General features: G+C 37.7%; 1 protein-coding gene across 1 annotated transcript in view; it reads right to left on the bottom strand.

Moving 5' to 3' along the window:
* Positions 1 to 17,549, bottom strand: part of AGBL1 (AGBL carboxypeptidase 1) — a 1,247,389-nt gene that overhangs the window by 968,949 nt on the left and 260,891 nt on the right. The window contains exons 7-9 of the mRNA XM_053717645.1: positions 12,416 to 12,624; positions 9,451 to 9,622; positions 7,160 to 7,230 (exon numbers count right to left, since the gene is read on the bottom strand). Of these exons, the coding sequence (XP_053573620.1) occupies positions 7,160 to 7,230; positions 9,451 to 9,622; positions 12,416 to 12,624 (452 nt within the window). The remainder of the gene's footprint in view (positions 1 to 7,159; positions 7,231 to 9,450; positions 9,623 to 12,415; positions 12,625 to 17,549) is intronic.

Genomic DNA, 17,549 nt, shown 5'->3' with positions numbered 1-17,549 from the left:
AAAAAAACATAATTTATGCTTACCTGATAAATTTATTTCTCTTGTAGTGTATCCAGTCCACGGATCATCCATTACTTATGGAATATATTCTCCTTCCCAACAGGAAGTTGCAAGAGTCCACCCACAGCAAAGCTGCTATATAGCTCCTCCCCTAACTGCCATACTCAGTCATTCGACCGAAAACATGCAGAGAAAGGAAAAACCATAGGGTGCAGTGGTGACTAGTTCAAATGAAAAAATTACCTGCCTTAAAGTGACAGGGCGGGCCGTGGACTGGATACACTACAAGAGAAATAAATTTATCAGGTAAGCATAAATTATGTTTTCTCTTGTTAAGTGTATCCAGTCCACGGATCATCCATTACTTATGGAATACCAATACCAAAGCTAAAGTACACGGATGATGGGAGGGACAAGGCAGGTACTTAAACGGAAGTTACCACTGCCTGTAAGAAACCCTTTCTCCCAAAAATAGCCTCCGAAGAAGCAAGGTATCAAATTTGTTAAATTTGAAAAAGTATGAAGCGCAGACCAAGACTCCGTCTTGTAAATCTGTTCAACAGAAGACACATTTAAAAAAGGCCCAAGTGAAAACCACAGCTCTAGTAGAATGAGCTGTAATCCCTTCAGGAGGCTGCTGTCCAGCAGTCTCATAAGCTAAATTAATTATGCTTTTTAACCAAAAAGACAGAGAGGCTGCCGAAGTCTTTTGACCTCTCCTCTGTCCAGAATAGACAACAAACAAGGTGAACGTTTGATGAAAACTGTAGTAGCTTGTAAGTAAAACTTTAAAGCACAAACCACGTCCAATATTGTGTAATAGACGTTCCTTCTTTGAGGAAGGATTAGGATATAAGCATGGAACAACTATCTCTTGAGTGATGTTCTTGTTAGATACCACCTTAGGAAAAAACCCAGGTTGGTACGCAGGACTACCTTATCCGTACGAAGGACCAGATAAGGAGAATCACATTGTAACACAGATAACTTGGAGACTCTACGAGTCGAGGAAATAGCTACCCAAAAGGAACTTTCCAAGATAAAGATTGATATCTATGGAACAAAAAAGGTTCAAACGGAACTTTTTGAAGAACCTTAAGAACCAGGTTTAAGCTCCATGGTGGAGCAACAGTTTTAGACACAGGCTTGGATCTAACCAAAGCCTGACCAAATGCCTGAACGTCTAGAATACCTGCCAGACGCTTGTGCAAAAAAATAGACAGAGTAAAAATCTGTCCCTTTAAAGGAATTAGCTGACAACCCTTTTCTCCAAAACATCTTGGAGAAAAGATAATATCCTGGGAATCCAGACTTTACTCCATGAGTAACCCTTGGATTCATAACAATCAGATATTTACACCATATCTATGTTCAATTTTCCTAGAGACAGGCTTTCATGTAGGTATCAATTAAGGTATCAATGACTGACTCGGAGAAGCCATGCTTTGATGACATCAAGCGTTCAGTCTCCAAGCAGTCCATCTCAGATTGATTCTATTTAGATGGTTGAAAGGACCCTGAGGTAGAGGGACCTGTCTCAGAAGCAGAGACCGTGATGGAAAGGATGACATGTCCACCAGATCTGCATACCAGGTCCTGCGTGGCTACGCAGGCGCTGACAAAAACACCAAAGCCCTCTCCTGCTTGGTCTTGACCTCCGGAGGAAATCCCACTCCCCCGGAAGAAAAGTCTGACAACTTAGAAAAACCACCTCCCAGTTCTCAACACCTGGGATATGGATAGCTGATAGACAAGAGTGAGTCTCTGTCCAGTGAATTATTGTAAGACTTCTAACATCGCTAGGGAACTTCTGTTCCCCCTTGATGGCTGATGTAAACCACAGTCGTGTATATTGTCCGACTGAATATGATGTACCTCAGAGTTGCTAACTGAGGCCAAGTCTGAAGAGCATGGAATATCACTCCCAGTTCCAGAATATTTATTAGAAGGAGGGTCTCCTCCTAAGACACTATCCCTGAGCCTTCAGGGAGTTCCAGACTGCATCCCAACCTAAAAGGCTGGCATCTATTGTAACAATTGTCCCATCTGACCTGCGGAAGGTCATACCCTTGGACAGATGGACCCAACATAGTCACCAGAGAATCTCTGGTCTCTTGGTACAGGTTTAACAGGGGGACAAACCTGTGTAATCCCCGTTCCTCTGACTGAGCATGCATAGTTGCAGCGGTCTGAAATGTAGACGTGCAAACGGTACTATGTCCCTTGCCGCTACCATTAAGCCGATTTCATTCATGTACTGAGCCACCGAAGGGCGCGGATGGAATGAAAAACACGGCAGAAATTTAGAAACTTTGACAACCTGGACTCCGTCAGGTAAATTTTCATTTCTACAGAATCAGAGTCCCTAAGAGGGAAACCCTTGAGATTGGGGATAGAGAACTCTTTCCTTGTTCACTTTCCACCCATGTGATCTCAGAAATGCCAGTACTACGTCCGTATGAGACTTGGCAATTTGGATGTTTGACGCCTGTATCAGGATGTCGTCTAAATAAGGGGCCACTTCTATGCCCCGCGGCCTAAGGACCGCCAAAGTGACCCCAGAACCTCCATAAAGATTCTTGGGGCTGTAGATATCCCAACGGAAAGAGCTACAAACTGGTAATGCCTGTCTAGAAAGGCAAACCTGAAAAACGATGGTGATCTTTATGCATCACAATGTGAGGATAAACATCCTTCAAATCCATTGTAGTCCTCTATTGACTCTCCTGGATCATAGTTAAGATGGTACGAATAGTTTCCATCTTAAAAGACGGAATTCTGAGGAATTTGTTTAAGATCTTTAGATCCAAAATAGGTCTGAAGGTTCCCTCTCCTTGGGAACCACAAACAGATTTGAGTAAAAACTCTGTCCCTGTTCCTCTCTTGGAACTGGATGGATCTCGTACACAATGTAAGAATGCCTCCTTCTTTATCTGGTTTGCAGATAATTGGAAAGGCGAAATCTCCCCTTTTTTTGGGGGGAATCTTTGAAAATCCAGAAGATATCTCTGGGATATAAATTCCAATGCCTAGGGATCCTGGGCATCTCTTGCCCACGCCTGGGCGAAGAATGAAAATCTGCCCCCTATAGGATCCGTTACCGGATAGGGGTCCGTTCCTTCATGCTGCCTTAGAGGCAGCAGCAGGCTCCTTGGCCTGCTTATCTTTGTTCCAGGTCCGATTGTCTCCAGACCGCCTTGGACTGAGCAAAAATTCCCTCTTGTTTTGCCTTAGAGGAAGTGGATGCCACACCTGCCCTGAAGTTTTAAAAGGTACGAAAATTAGACCTTTCTTGGCCCTTGATTTGGACCTATCCTGAGGAAGGGCATGACCTTTTCCTCCAGTGATATAAGCAATAATCTCCTTCAAACCAGGCCCGAATAGGGTCTGCCCCTTGAAGGGAAGTTAAGTAGCTTATTTATTAAAGTCACTACAGCTGACCATGATATAAGCCATAGCGCTCTGCGCGCCAGTATAGTAAAAAGCAGAATTCTTAGCCGTTAGTCTAGTCAAATGAACAAAGGCATCAGAAAACAAAGGAATTGGCTAGCATAAGCTTGTCAAATATATTCATACAATGGAGTCGCTAACTGTAAAGCCTCATCAAGAGACTCAACCCAGAACGCCGCAGCAGCAGTGACAGAAGCAATGTATGCAAGGGGCTGCAGGATAAAACCCTGTTGAATAAACATTTTTTATCCATTGGATCTAAAAAGCACAACTGTCCTCGCCAGAGGTAGTGGTACGCCTAGCTAGAGTAGAAACTCTTCTCTCCACCTTAGGAACTGTCTGCCAGAAGTCCCGTGTGGTCGTAACTATTAGAAAACATTCTTCTAAAAAATAGGAGGGGAAGAGAACGGCACACCTGGTCTATCCCATTCCTTATTAAAAAAAATTTAATAAACCTCTTTAGGTATTGGAAAAACATCAGTACACACCGGCACTGCATATTATTTATCCAGTCTACACAATTTCTCTGGCCCTGCGATTGTACACATTCATTCAGGGCAGCCAAAGCCTCCCTGAGCAACAAGTGGAGGTTCTCAAGCATAAATTTTAAATGTAGAAATATCAGAATCAGGTTAAATCATCTTCCCTGAGTCAAAAAAACAAATCACCCACAGACTAAGCATATTGTGAGGTAGTATCATACATGGTTCTTAAAGCGTCTGTATGCTCTGTATCTACCCCCAGAGCTATCTGCTTTCCTTTAATTTCAGGTAGTCTGACTAATACTGCTGCCAGAGTATTATTCACCACCTTTGCCATGTCTTGTAAAATAAACGCTATGGACGCCCTTGATGTACTTGGCGCCATTTGAGCGTGAGTCCCTGAAGCGGGAGTCGAAGGGTCTGACACGTGGGGAGAGTTAGTCGGCATAACTTTCCCCTCGACAGAATCCCCTGGTAAAATAAACGCTATGGGTGCCCTTGATGTACTTGGCGCCATTTGAGCGTGAGTCCCTAAAGCGGGAGTCAAAAGGTCTGACACGTGGGGAGAGTTAGTCGGCATAACTACCCCCACGACAGAATCCTCTGGTGATAATGTTTTTAAAGACAACAAATGATCTTTATTGTTTAACATGAAATCAGTACATCTGGTACACATTCTAAGATGGGGTTCCACCATGGCTTTAAAACATAATGAACACAGAGCTTCCTCTATGTCAGCCATGTTAGAACAGACTAATAATGAGACTAGTAAGCTTGGAAAACACTTTAAATCAAGTTAACAAGCAAATATATAAAACGTTACTGTGCCTTTAAGAGAAACAAATTTTGTCAAAATTTGAAAAACAGTGAAAAAAGGCAGTAAAACAAACGAAATTTTTACAGTACATGTAATAAGGTAACAGAGCATTGCACCCACTTGCAAATGGATGATTAACCCCTTAATGCAAAAAACAGATCAAAAAAACGACATAGACGTTTTTAAAAACAGACACAACAAACTGCCACAGCAGAGCTGTGGATTACCTTCCCTATAAACGATTTTGGAAGTCTTTTTAGCCCTTTAGAAATGTCCTGTAGTATTCATGGGACTGCTGAGGGAATCTGGATGATTCATTTTGTAATTTTAACTGCGCAAAAAAGCGCTAAATTAGGCCCTTCCCACTTATATTACAACAGTGGGAAGCTTCAGTTAACTGTTTCTATGCAAAATTTAAGCCAGCCATGTGGAAAAAACTTAGGCCCCAATAAGTTTTATCACCAAACATATGTTAAAAAACGATTAAACATGCCAGCAAATGTTTTAAAACACATTTTTACAAGAGTATGTATCTCTATTAATAAGCCTGATATCAGTCGCTTTTACTGCATTTAAGGCTATACCAACATTACAGTGTTATCACTAATGTACGTTAAAAAACGATTAAACATGCCAGCAAACGTTTTAAAACACATTTTTATAAGAGTATGTATCTCTATTAATAAGCCTGATACCAGTCGCAATCGCTGCATTTAAGGCTTTACTTACATTACTTCGGTATCAGCAGTATTTTCTTAGTCAATTCCATTCCTAGAAAAATATTTTACTGCACATACCTTAACTGCAGGAAAACCTGCACGCCATTCCCCCTCTGAAGTACCTCACTCCTCAGAATGTGTGAGAACAGCAAATGGATCTTAGTTACGTCTGCTAAGATCATAGAAAAACGCAGGCAGATTCTTCTTCCAAATACTGCCTGAGATAAACAGCACACTCCGGTGCCATTTAAAAATAACAAACTTTTGATTAAAGAATAAACTAAGTATAAAAAACCACAGACTCTCACAACCTCCTATCTATGTTGAGGCTTGCAAGAGAATGACTGAGTATGGCAGTTAGGGGAGGAGCTATATAGCAGCTTTGCTGTGGGTGGACTCTTGCAACTTCCTGTTGGGAAGGAGAATATATTCCATAAGTAATGGATGATCCGTGGACTGGATACACTTAACAAGAGAAATGATTGATTTTTTATTATTTTAATTTTCCTGTATAGTAGGGATCCCCTTGCCCTCCCCATTTTTAACCAGTCAGTCCTTTCTATAGTGTAGGGACCTCTATTCCCTTGACATCAAGAAAAAAAAGCCACTCATTTAGACAATATTTTGAACAATGATTTGGGGTTATTTCTAACCACCATTCTGAAAAAAAAAGAGTTTAGTTGTTTTTTTGAGGGAATTAGGAACATTTCATAAACACATAAAATGACTGTATGGACTTTCCCTTTCACTATTTCAGCAAAGTTGAGGAGACCTAATTTTATATTGTTCAGTGTTTATACTTTACTATAGGAATAGGCTCCAAAATATAGCAATCACTGTGTTATATTAGAACAGAAGAACAGCTGAATTTATAATCTGCCAGATGGACAGGAATGCAAATGTTTTTTCTTCTTATATTTGTGTAAAATACTTCATTCATGTTGACCTGTAAACATATTACAGTCGTGTCCCTAACATTCAACAGAAGAGAACTGAAGTTTTAAAAGATTTGTGAATGCATCCATGGCTGTCCTTACATAGTACATCATGCCTGTGATAAAAATTTGCATGATTCAGATCGAGCGTGTCATTTTAAAACACTTTTAAATTCACTTCTATTTTCAGTTGTTCTTCATTCTCTCGGTATCCCTTGTTGAAAAAGAATACGCACATATCTTACACTAGTGAAAGCTAGCTGCTGATTGGTGCCTGCATCCATTTGTCTCTTGTGAGTGGCTGACTAGATGTGTTCAGATAGCTGCCAGTAGTGCAATGCTGTTCCTTCAGCAATTGATAACACGAGAATGAAGCACAATTGATAATAGCAATTGGAAAGTTGTTTAAAACTGTATGTTCTATTCAAATCATTAAAGAAAATGTTGGGGTTTCCTGCTCCTTTAAGCTTCTAAGTGAAACAAATATAAACAACCTTTCGTTTAATGGGACATCCCCTACAAAGTACAATAACTAATCTAGGTTCACATAGAAATTGATTCTCTGCTTCAAATAGATATGTGAAAAGAAATAAAAACAGTATCCAATTAGAATTCTGACACCAAAATAATGTCCTTTTTAAGGTTATTGTTGTACCATTGCTCTGTCAGCATTTTAATGTATGGGTTCAAGGAGTACTTAAACTACAAGTTAAAATATAAAGTGTATATTCAATACTACTAACCAAAAATACCTACTTCATCTTTATTATCTTGATCAGAAGTTCCAAGTTCTTTGTCTGCATCTTCTTCTTCATCTTCAGAATCAACTACAACAGGAAGTAATAGATTATTAATAGAAATATAAATACTGCATACAATAACTACTGGCTGTTATATCAGTTATAGTGATCTTATAATTACCATTATTTTCTTGCTCATAAAGTGCCACGTTACAGTAAAACAAATCACATATTAACAAAACATGTAAACAAAGATATACCTATAAAAAGGTGATTAATGGTGTAATTTGTGTTGTATGCTTTGGTCAAGAGTAATAAAGATGCAGTTAGTTTATGGCAGATTTTGTAAATTTTAAATAAATAAAAAAGAACAAGTGAACTAAAAGTGACTCCATCCTGGACGGATTGCAACCCAGAAACTACGTTATTAAGATGAGTTTTATATAGCTGTGTGTCTACAATGATGTAACTACACTTTGTAAGCTGCTCATATGGGATTATCTTTACTTTAGCTCTTGCTTATAATAAAGAGCATTGTATTATAGTTGTAAGCTTTTTTGGAAATAATGAAGTTGATACGGTTTGGTATTATTTTAAAGGGACAGTCAACACTCGAGATAACATTATCCAATATTTAATAATAAAAAAAGAAAATCCGCCTGCACCATACCACTTTTGTCTTACCTACTTGCTTCTCCTAGTAATCATCATCGATAACTTCTATAATATGATGTAAATATGGCAGCCTAACTCCCCCCACCGTTACGTAGCTATCGTCTTCAAATGATCAGCCAATCAGAATCCAATCTTCGGTCAGAAATTGCAAGCGTGTGCAATTTCTGACCGAGGATTGGATTCTGATTGGCTGATCATTTGAAGAAGAAGGTAGCTATGTAATGGTGGGGGAGTTAGGCTGCCATATTTACATCATATTATAGAAGTTATCGACAATGATTACTAGTAGAAGCAAGTAGGCAAGACAAAAGGGGTACGGTGCAGGCGGATCTTCGTTTTTTATTTTTAAATATCAGATAATGTTATCTCTAGTGTTGACTGTCCTTTTAAATAAAATTTCAGCTTAGAATCTGTTCTCTAGATCTCACTATCACAAACAAAAGTTATTAGACTGCATTCATGGTCAGCAGATAACCTTTATTTGTTTTGTTATTGAAATAGGTTTTGAGTAATAATAAAGAAAAATTCATTTGTAGTAAAATTTGGTTATTTCAAGTCAATTAAACTTTCATGATTCAGATAGGGCATGCAATTTTAAACAACTTTCCAATGTACTTTTATCCTCAAATTTGCTTTGTTCTCTTGGTATTCTTGGTTGAAAGCTAAATCTATATAGGCTCATATGCTAATTTCTAAACCCTTGAAGGTTGTCTCTTATTTCAGTGCATTTTACAGTTTTTCACAGCTAGACAGAGCTAGTCCCTGTGTGTCATATAGATAACACTGTGCTTGTTCCCATGGAGTTATTTATGAGTCAGCACTGACTGGCTAAAATGCAAGTCTGTCAAATAAACTGAGATAAGGGGGCATTCTGCAAAGGCTTAGGTACAAGGCAATCACAGGGGTTAAAAGTATATTAATATAACTGTGTTGGTCATGCAAAACTGGGGAATGGGTAATAAAGGGATTATCTATCTTTTTAAACAATAACAGTTCTGGAGTAAACAGTGTAGATAAAAAGGAACAAAGGGGTGCCTCATGTGTAGAATCACCAAACATATGTATGAGCTTGATGATAAATGAGGATGGTGCTAATGTTTGTGTTCCAATTGGTGAACACAAGCAGGTAAGGTGCTTCCACTACACTTGGATTTTTTTTTAATTTAAAAAAAAATAAAAAAATGATAATTTAAAAACAAATACAAGTAGTGGAAAAGGTCAGGGTGCTTCAGTAACATGTGAGTATCCATTTGGCTCATTTATCATCAAGCTCATACATATGTTTAGTGATTCTACACATGAGGCGCCCTTTGTTCCATTTTATCTACACTGCAGCTTATATGGACTAGTCTGTGAGGAGGAGGCAGCCACCACATGATAGCCTATTTTAGGTGAAGACTTCCATCCTTACCTTAAAGAAGTGCATCCAATTTTTTTTTGGGACTTATTTGTATGCTAATCATATTTTGGTCTTTTTGCATATGGTACACTGTTAACTAACAATATATCCAACCTGTTATACATGCGCCCCCTTGACATTTCAGCATTTTACAATTCTGGAGTAAGTCTTATATTTAATTCATATTATTTTCATGATACTAGTACATAATGAAGGTTGCTGTTCGCACTTACCTTCTGATGAGCATGTTTTTGTTGGTGTTTCAGATATAGTTGTTTTAGGAATTGGAAATGTATATGAACTATGTATAGAGTCCAATGAAAGAGGGCATTTTGGAAAACATTTTCTCATAACTTGAACTGCAGCACTCACCAGGAAATCAAGGCTTTTGCAAGGTAAACATTCCTAGGGGAAAATAGGACATCAAATTTTGAAAATGAATTGTAAATACCTTGTTAACGCTCAAATAAATCACAAAAGATTATATTATGTTTTAGAAAACTCATATAGTGATGGTCTATCTGACACTAAATGCCAGTGGTCAGCAAACGTTTTCTGTAAAGGGTCAGATAGCATTAGCTATTAAATATAAACTATTTGCAGGCCAAAAGGTACTTATGTGGGTACTTCTATAAAGAGGCAGAAAACTAATTCCAAAACATTTTTATTAACAAATTTCAAATTTTGTGAAGAAATTCTGCTGTGATGAGACTCTGTTTTAAAGGGATAAGAAATCCAAACTCCTTTGTGATTCAGACAGAGCAGACCATTTTAAAAAGTTTCTATTTTACTTCTATTATCACATTTCTTAGTTCCCATGATATTCTGTGTTGAAGAGATACCTAGATAGTGCTGTCTTCCAGTGGTCTTGCAATTGGATAACATTCTCGCTAAACTGCTGCCATATAGTATTCTGGACACATGCAAGCTCCGGGGCTTACATTCCTGATTTTTAACAAAAGATACCAATAGAACAAAGACAATTTGATAATAGAAGTAAATTAGAAAGTTGTTTATAATTGCATTTTCAAGTTTCACGCCCCTTTAAATACTAATTATTTTCTGGCTGTTGCATTCCTTTAATTTTAATTGTACTGTGCTATCTGCAGTGCGTGACATACTCTCTCTGTTGGAACTACTTAACTCTGCTGTTGTTGGAGTGAAAGCAGCCATAAAAAATGCATAAACTAATGAGACTGGCTGTGTTCCAATTTATGGACCCTGAAATTTAAATTTCATATAATTTTCACGTGTCAGAAATTATTATTCTCTTGATTTTTTATCAAACATAACAACCATTATTAGCTTGAGGTTCATACAAAAACAGGTGGCAGGTTGGATTTGGCACCCAGGCTGCAGTTAGTCCACCCCGTTCTAAGCCAAAAATAAGCATTGCTGCATATATAATTAAAGGGACAGTCAAGTCCAAAAAAAACTTTCATGTTTCAAATAGGGCATTTCATTTTAAACATCTTTCCAATTTACTTTTATCACCAATTTTGCTTTGTTCTCTTGGTATTCTAAGTTGAAAGCTAAACCTAGGAGGTTCATATGCTAATTTCCTAGGCCTTGAAGGCCGCTTCTAATCAAAATGCATTTTGATCATTTTTCACCACTAGAGGGCATTAGTTCACGTGTTTCATATAGATAACATTGAGCTCATCCACGTGAATTTACCATGGAGACAGCTCTGAAGGCTAAACTGCAAGTCTGTCAAAAGAACTGAAATAAGGGGGCAGTCTGCTGAGGCTTAGATACAAGGTAATTACAGAGGCAAAACGTGTATAATTATAACTGTGTTGGTTATGCAAAACTGGGTAATTGGTAATTAAGGTATTATCTAACTTTTAAAACAACAGAAATTCTGGTGTTGACTGTCCCTTTAATGACAGAAGAGGTTCATTTCTATGTCATTACACATTAAGAAAGTCCACTGCCAAAAGAGGTCTCAAGTGATGACCACATAAACACACACAGGAGATAAACATTACTGTTTACTTTTTTAACTAAAAAGATAGTACACTCAAAATACTTTGGCCCCTATTTAAGAAAGGCTGGCGGACCTGATCCGACAGTGCGGATCAGGTCCGCTAGACCTCGCTGAATACGGGGAGCAATATGCCTGCCGTATTCAGCATTGCACCAGCAACTCACAAGAGCTGCTGGTGCAACGCCGCCCCCTGCAGACTCGCGGCCAATGGGCCACCAGCAGGGGGTGTCAATCAACCCGATCGTACTCGATCGGGTTGATTTCCGGCGATGTCTGTCTGCCTGCTCAGAGCAGGCGGACAGGTTATGGAGTGGCAGTCTTTGTGACCGCTGCTTCATAACTGCTGTTTCTGGCGAGTCTGCAGGCTCGCCAGAAACACGGGGCATCAAGCTCCATTCGGAGCTTGATAGATAGGCCCCTTTGTCTGAATAAACAAGAAGCTTATTGTATGCTGATATCTCTGTTACTGTATTTCCTTTTGCTAGGAAACAAAATTAATTCATCTACTTTGTGTCAAAAGCCAAAGAAAAAGAATACTTTCCTGACATAACTGAGAAAAGTGCAATTCATTTAAAAACGTCTGCTTTAATTTGGTGAATAACTAGAAAGGAACTGAAAATTTTAGTAGACATTGAGACTGTAAGCAAAATAAAAAACATAATTGAATGAAAAGCATACAACAGATTGATTAATCTTGACCCTAGGACATTGTAATGTGCCCATACATTTTCTATACTGCACTGCGAGACCTATAATTTGTATAAAATAGTACAATCTGATTTTCCTTAAGTTATGAGTTATTTTTTAACAGGATTGATAGGAAATGTATCATATTCTATAAATAACAGATTAATCAGTCTTGACCCTATGACATTACAGTTTCTCTATACATTTTCTATACAAGGCTGCTAGTGCTATAAAATTATATTATAAAATATTACCAATTCATTGCAGTTTTTAATATTTTTTTTCTAGAAAAAAAATCCATCTATCTATCCATATTTCATATATATATTACAAACCAAAGAAGAAGAAAAAAAGGCTCTTGAAATGTTCATATACATGGAAGCTGTTTAGAAGATCTCAAACCATCCTGTAGATGTCAAATACTAGCAAACTGAATACAATGAAAAGGTCATTTCAAATAATAAAAAAAAAAGCATAACTTGTTACTGAATTCACCGCAGACACAAACTTATAATATTTACTTGTGCTGTAGTAAAAAGAATTTCCATTCCCCTGGCTTGCAGGAAGGCGTCCCGGCCTGACTGCACGTTGGTTATGTGTTTAAGACACCTCAGCAGGCCTCTCCGAATACTGATGAAGCTGTTGGTGGAGTCGCACAAGTGCCACTCTTTGTAGAGCTGCAAGAGTCCGTGCACATAGCCCCTGTTCACTGCTCTTCTGCAGTTTGATTCTGAAAAACAATGTAATATTTGTTTTGACATACCCTGAAAAGAACAAACTTTGGGGCCGATTTATCATGGCCCGAATGGGGTTAAATACCCCTGTTTCTGCGTGAGACTTCAGGCTCGCCGGAAACATGAGTTAAGAAGCAGCAGTCCTAAGACCGATGCTCCTTAACTCGTCTGCTGCCTCTGAGGCTGCGGACATCAATCTGCCCGATCGTGTACGATCGGGTTGATTGACACCCCCTGCTAGCGGCCAATCAAATCAGCAGGGGGCAGCATTGCACAAGTAGTTCACCAGTACTGCTTGCACAATGTTAAATGCCGACAGCCTATGCTGTCTGCATTCAGCGATGTCTGGCGGACATGATACACTACAACTTATCATGTTCGCCAGAGATTGATAAATCGGCCCCTACGTATTTAACACAAAAAAACAAAATCATATATAAGACAAAGTTTGACATAAGGTTACTTAAAAGGTCGTTAAACACCTCTTGAATTTTTTTTCTTTTCAAATCAAAGATTTTTATTTAGGTATTTAGCGCTACAACATTCAAAACATAGTAGCATGTACATTATCTCCATTTCACATAACTATGCTTTATAAAATGACAAAGAAAATACAAAAATTATCTTGTAGATAACATATCTGTTTACAAAAGTAGGATATCTGAAAATAGTCATAATACAATCAATCTTATCATTGAGAATCGTAATATGCATGTAGAATTTTCATAACTAATTTTCTAAGAGTATAAATAAAAAAACTCAACTCCCTAATTAAGTCATTTGCCAAATAGGATGATATCTAACGAGAAATTGTAAGAATTGAAGATAAAGTTCTACATGAAAACGGGGGAATAAGGTCAAGTTATAACTATTAGTATATTGGCATACAGCGCTTAATGACTAGGTAATTGCACACAGTCAGTGAGTATATAGACTAGCAATGATACATGCAGCTCACAAGCGCTTCTGGGCCTAGATAAGCTTGTGACACAAAAATAAGGGAATTTAGCCTTTGTGGTGATCTCTCTTGTGTCTAGATAAATATGAATTAGTAACTGATAAATATAATAAAAGTGAGGCATCTAAACATTTCAATATCCATAAGTAAGTAGTCACACAATGAAATAATAACGTTGCACTACTCTTAAGCGTATAGCTAGACCACTATTACAGAAGCTTTGACAAAAATAGAATTAGTTTGCAAATGCAATAAATATTTAGGAGTATGAACACATTACTCTAGTCAGGTAAAAACTACGCACAGATAAAAAAACACTTTTGAGCTTGCAAACATTTGTAAAACTTGCAAAAGGAGAACAAAGTTTGTAATAAAGCATATTAGTATGAAAAGTATAGGGAACATAAATCCAATTACTATCAAAATGAGAAATCCAATGAAGGGCAAACTTAATTTTGCCTACTTAAAGCTGTTGTTAGAAAGACAGATCCAAATGGAGCGGGTAGCTTCTGATAGTTTTAAGTTTGGAGACTAAAAGGATGTCCTAAATCTATGTTTCTTTTTGTCGAAAATTTTTAATGGAATATGTGAAATCAATGTAACCTATTATTGATTCTGTCTTTGTCCTGATAAACATTGTTATGCTGCTGATCTTATAAATAAATATACCAAAAAAAAAAAGAAAGACAGATCCAAAATAACCGAGTGAGCCCATATATGATAACTTACATCCTCCCCTCTTCCTAATTAATAAGAGGTAATCATAGTGAATTAGAGCATGATGATTTTACAACACTTTAAGACATGTTTAGTTGAAAGGGAAGTCAGTTATGTAGAAGAGTCCACGCTACCAAACTTACGGCTAGATTATGAGTTTTGCGGTATGAGTGGAAAAGCAGCGTGAAGGCTCATAACACTGCTTTTTAACTACCGCTGGTATTACGAGTCTTGCAGGTTTAGGGGCACCACACACTTTTTTGGCCTTAGCGCAAATTAACTTACGCAATGTGCGTAAAGTCTTTTTTTCAATGGGACTTCCATAGCGCCGATATTACAAGCTTTTTCTGGGAGGCCAAAAAGTGAGCTGTACAGCCTATCCCGCAAGATTCGTAACGCAATCTAAAGTCAGTAGTTATGAGTTTTACGCTACAAAGCTGTAGCATAAAACTCATAACTAAAGTGTCAAAAAGTACACTAACACCCATAAACTACCTATTAACCCCTAAACCATGGCCCTCCCACATCGCAAACACTAAAATACAATTATTAACCCCTAATCTGCCGCTCCCGACATAGCCGCCAGGATAATAAACAAACAAACCCCTAAACCGCTGCACTCCCGCATCGCAAACACTAGTTAAATATTATTAACCCCGAATCTGCCACCCCTAACATCGCCGTCACCTACCTTCATCTATTAACCCCTAATCTGCCGCCCCCCAACGTCGCCGCCACTATACTAAATTTATTAACCCCTAAACCTAAGTCTAACCCTAACCCCGCTTAACTTAAATATAATTAAAATAAATCTAAATAAAAATTGCTATCATTACCTAAATAATTCCTATTTAAAACTAAATACTTACCTATAAAATAAACCCTAAGATACCTACAATATAACTAATAGTTACATTGTATCTAGCTTAGGGTTTATTTTTATTTTACAGGCAAGTTTGTATTTATTTTAACTAGGTAGACTAGTTAGTAAATAGTTATTAACTATTTACTAACTACCTAGCTAAAATAAATACAAATTTACCTGTGAAATAAAACCTAACCTGTCTTACACTAACACCTAACCTTACACTACAATTAAATAAATTACCTAAATTAAATACAATTACCTAAATTACAAAAAAACAAACACTAAATTACACAAAATAAAAAAGACATTATCAGATAGTTAAACTAATTACACATAATCTAATAGCCCTATCAAAATAAAAAAGCCGCCCCAAAATAAAAAAAACCTTGCCTTAACTAAACTGCCAATAGCCCTTAAAAGGGCCTTTTCGGGGACATTGCCCCAAATAAATCAGCTCTTTTACCTGTAAAAAAAATACAAACACCTCCCCAACAGTAAAACCCACCACCCACATAACCAACCCCCCAAATAAAATCCTAACTAAAAAAACCTAATCTCCCCATTGCCCTGAAAAGGGCATTTGGATGGGCATTGCACTTAAAAGGGCATTTAGCTCTTTTTCAATTGCCCAAACCCTAATCTAAAACTAAAACCCACCCAATAAACCCTTAAAAAAAAACTAACACTAGCCCCCGAAGATCCACTTACAGTTTTGAAAACCGGACATCCATCCTCAACGAAGCCGGGAGAAGTCCTCCGCGAAGTGGCAAAAAGTCCTCAACAAAGCCGGGAGAAGTCTTCATCCAAGCCGGCAGAAGTTGTCCTCCAGACGGGCAGAAGTCTTCATCCAGACAGCATCTTCTATGTTCATCCATCCGGCGCAGAGCGGGTCCATCTTCAAGACATCAGCCAATAGGATCCTATTGGCTGATCCAATAAGCCAATAGGATTGAGCTTGCATTCTATTGGCTGATTGGAACAGCCAATAGAATGCGAGATCAATCCTATTGGCTGCTTGCATCAGCCAATAGGATTCTTTCACCTTGAATTCCGATTGGCTGATAGAATTCTATAAGCCAATCGGAATTCAAGGGACGCCATCTTGGATGACGTCACTTAAAGGAACCTTCATTCGGGAAGAAGACTTTGATTGAAGAGGATGCTCCGCGCCGGATGTCTTGAAGATGGACCCGCTCCATGCCGGATGGATGAAGATAGAAGATGCCGTCTGGAGGACCACTTCTGCCGTCTTGGATGAAGACTTCTCCCGGCTTCGTTGAGGACTTCTTGCCGCTTTGCTGAGGACTTCTCCCGGCTTCATTGAGGATGGATGTCCGGTCTTCAAAACTGTAAGTGGATCTTTGGGGGTTAGTGTTAGTTTTTTTTAAGGGTTTATTGGGTCGGTTTTAGTTTTAGATTAGGGTTTGGGCAATTGAAAAAGAGATAAATGCCCTTTTAAGGGCAATGCCCATCCAAATGCCCTTTTCAGGGCAATGGGGAGCTGATTTTTTTTTTAGTTAGGATTTTATTTGGGGGGTTGGTTGTGTGGGTGGTGGGTTTTACTGTTGGGGGTGTTTGTATTTATTTTTTACAGGTAAAAGAGCTGATTTATTTGGGGCAATGCCCTGCAAAAGGCCCTTTTAAGAGCTATTGGTAGTTTAGTTTAGGCTAGGGTTTTTTTTTATTTTGGGGGGACTTTTTTTATTTTGATAGGGCTATTAGATTAGGTGTAATTAGTTTAAATATCTGATAATGTATTTTTTTATTTTGTGTAATTTAGTGGGGGTTTTTGTAATTTAGGTAATTGTATTTCATTTAGGTAATTTATTTAATTGTAGTGTAAGGTTAGGTGTTAGTGTAACTCAGGTTTTATTTTACAGGTAAATTTGTATTTATTTTAGCTAGGTAGTTAATAAATAGTTAATAACTATTACTAACTAGTCTACCTAGTTAAAATAAATACAAACTTGCCTGTAAAATAAAAATAAACCCTAAGCTAGATACAATGTAACTATTATTTATATTGTAGCTAGCTTAGGGTTTATTTTATAGGTAAGTATTTAGTTTTAAATAGGAATTATTTAGGTAATGATAGCAATTTTTATTTAGATTTATTTTAATTATATTTAAGTTAGGGAGGGTTAGGGTTAGACTTAGGTTTAGGGGTTAATAAATTTAGTATAGTGGCGGCAACGTTGGGGGCGGCAGATTAGGGGTTAATTAATTAAGGTAGGTGGCGGCGATGTTAGGGGTGGCAGATTAGGGGTTAATAATATTTAAAGTGTCAGTAAACTTTAAAAATAATGTTATATAATTCTGCACATAGTGCAGAATTATATAACATTATATTAGCCAAACATTTATAAAACATAATATAC

This window comes from Bombina bombina, chromosome 6, assembly GCF_027579735.1.
Source record: "Bombina bombina isolate aBomBom1 chromosome 6, aBomBom1.pri, whole genome shotgun sequence".
Classification (NCBI taxonomy): domain Eukaryota; kingdom Metazoa; phylum Chordata; class Amphibia; order Anura; family Bombinatoridae; genus Bombina; species Bombina bombina.
This window is presented reverse-complemented; position numbering and strand designations above follow the sequence as displayed.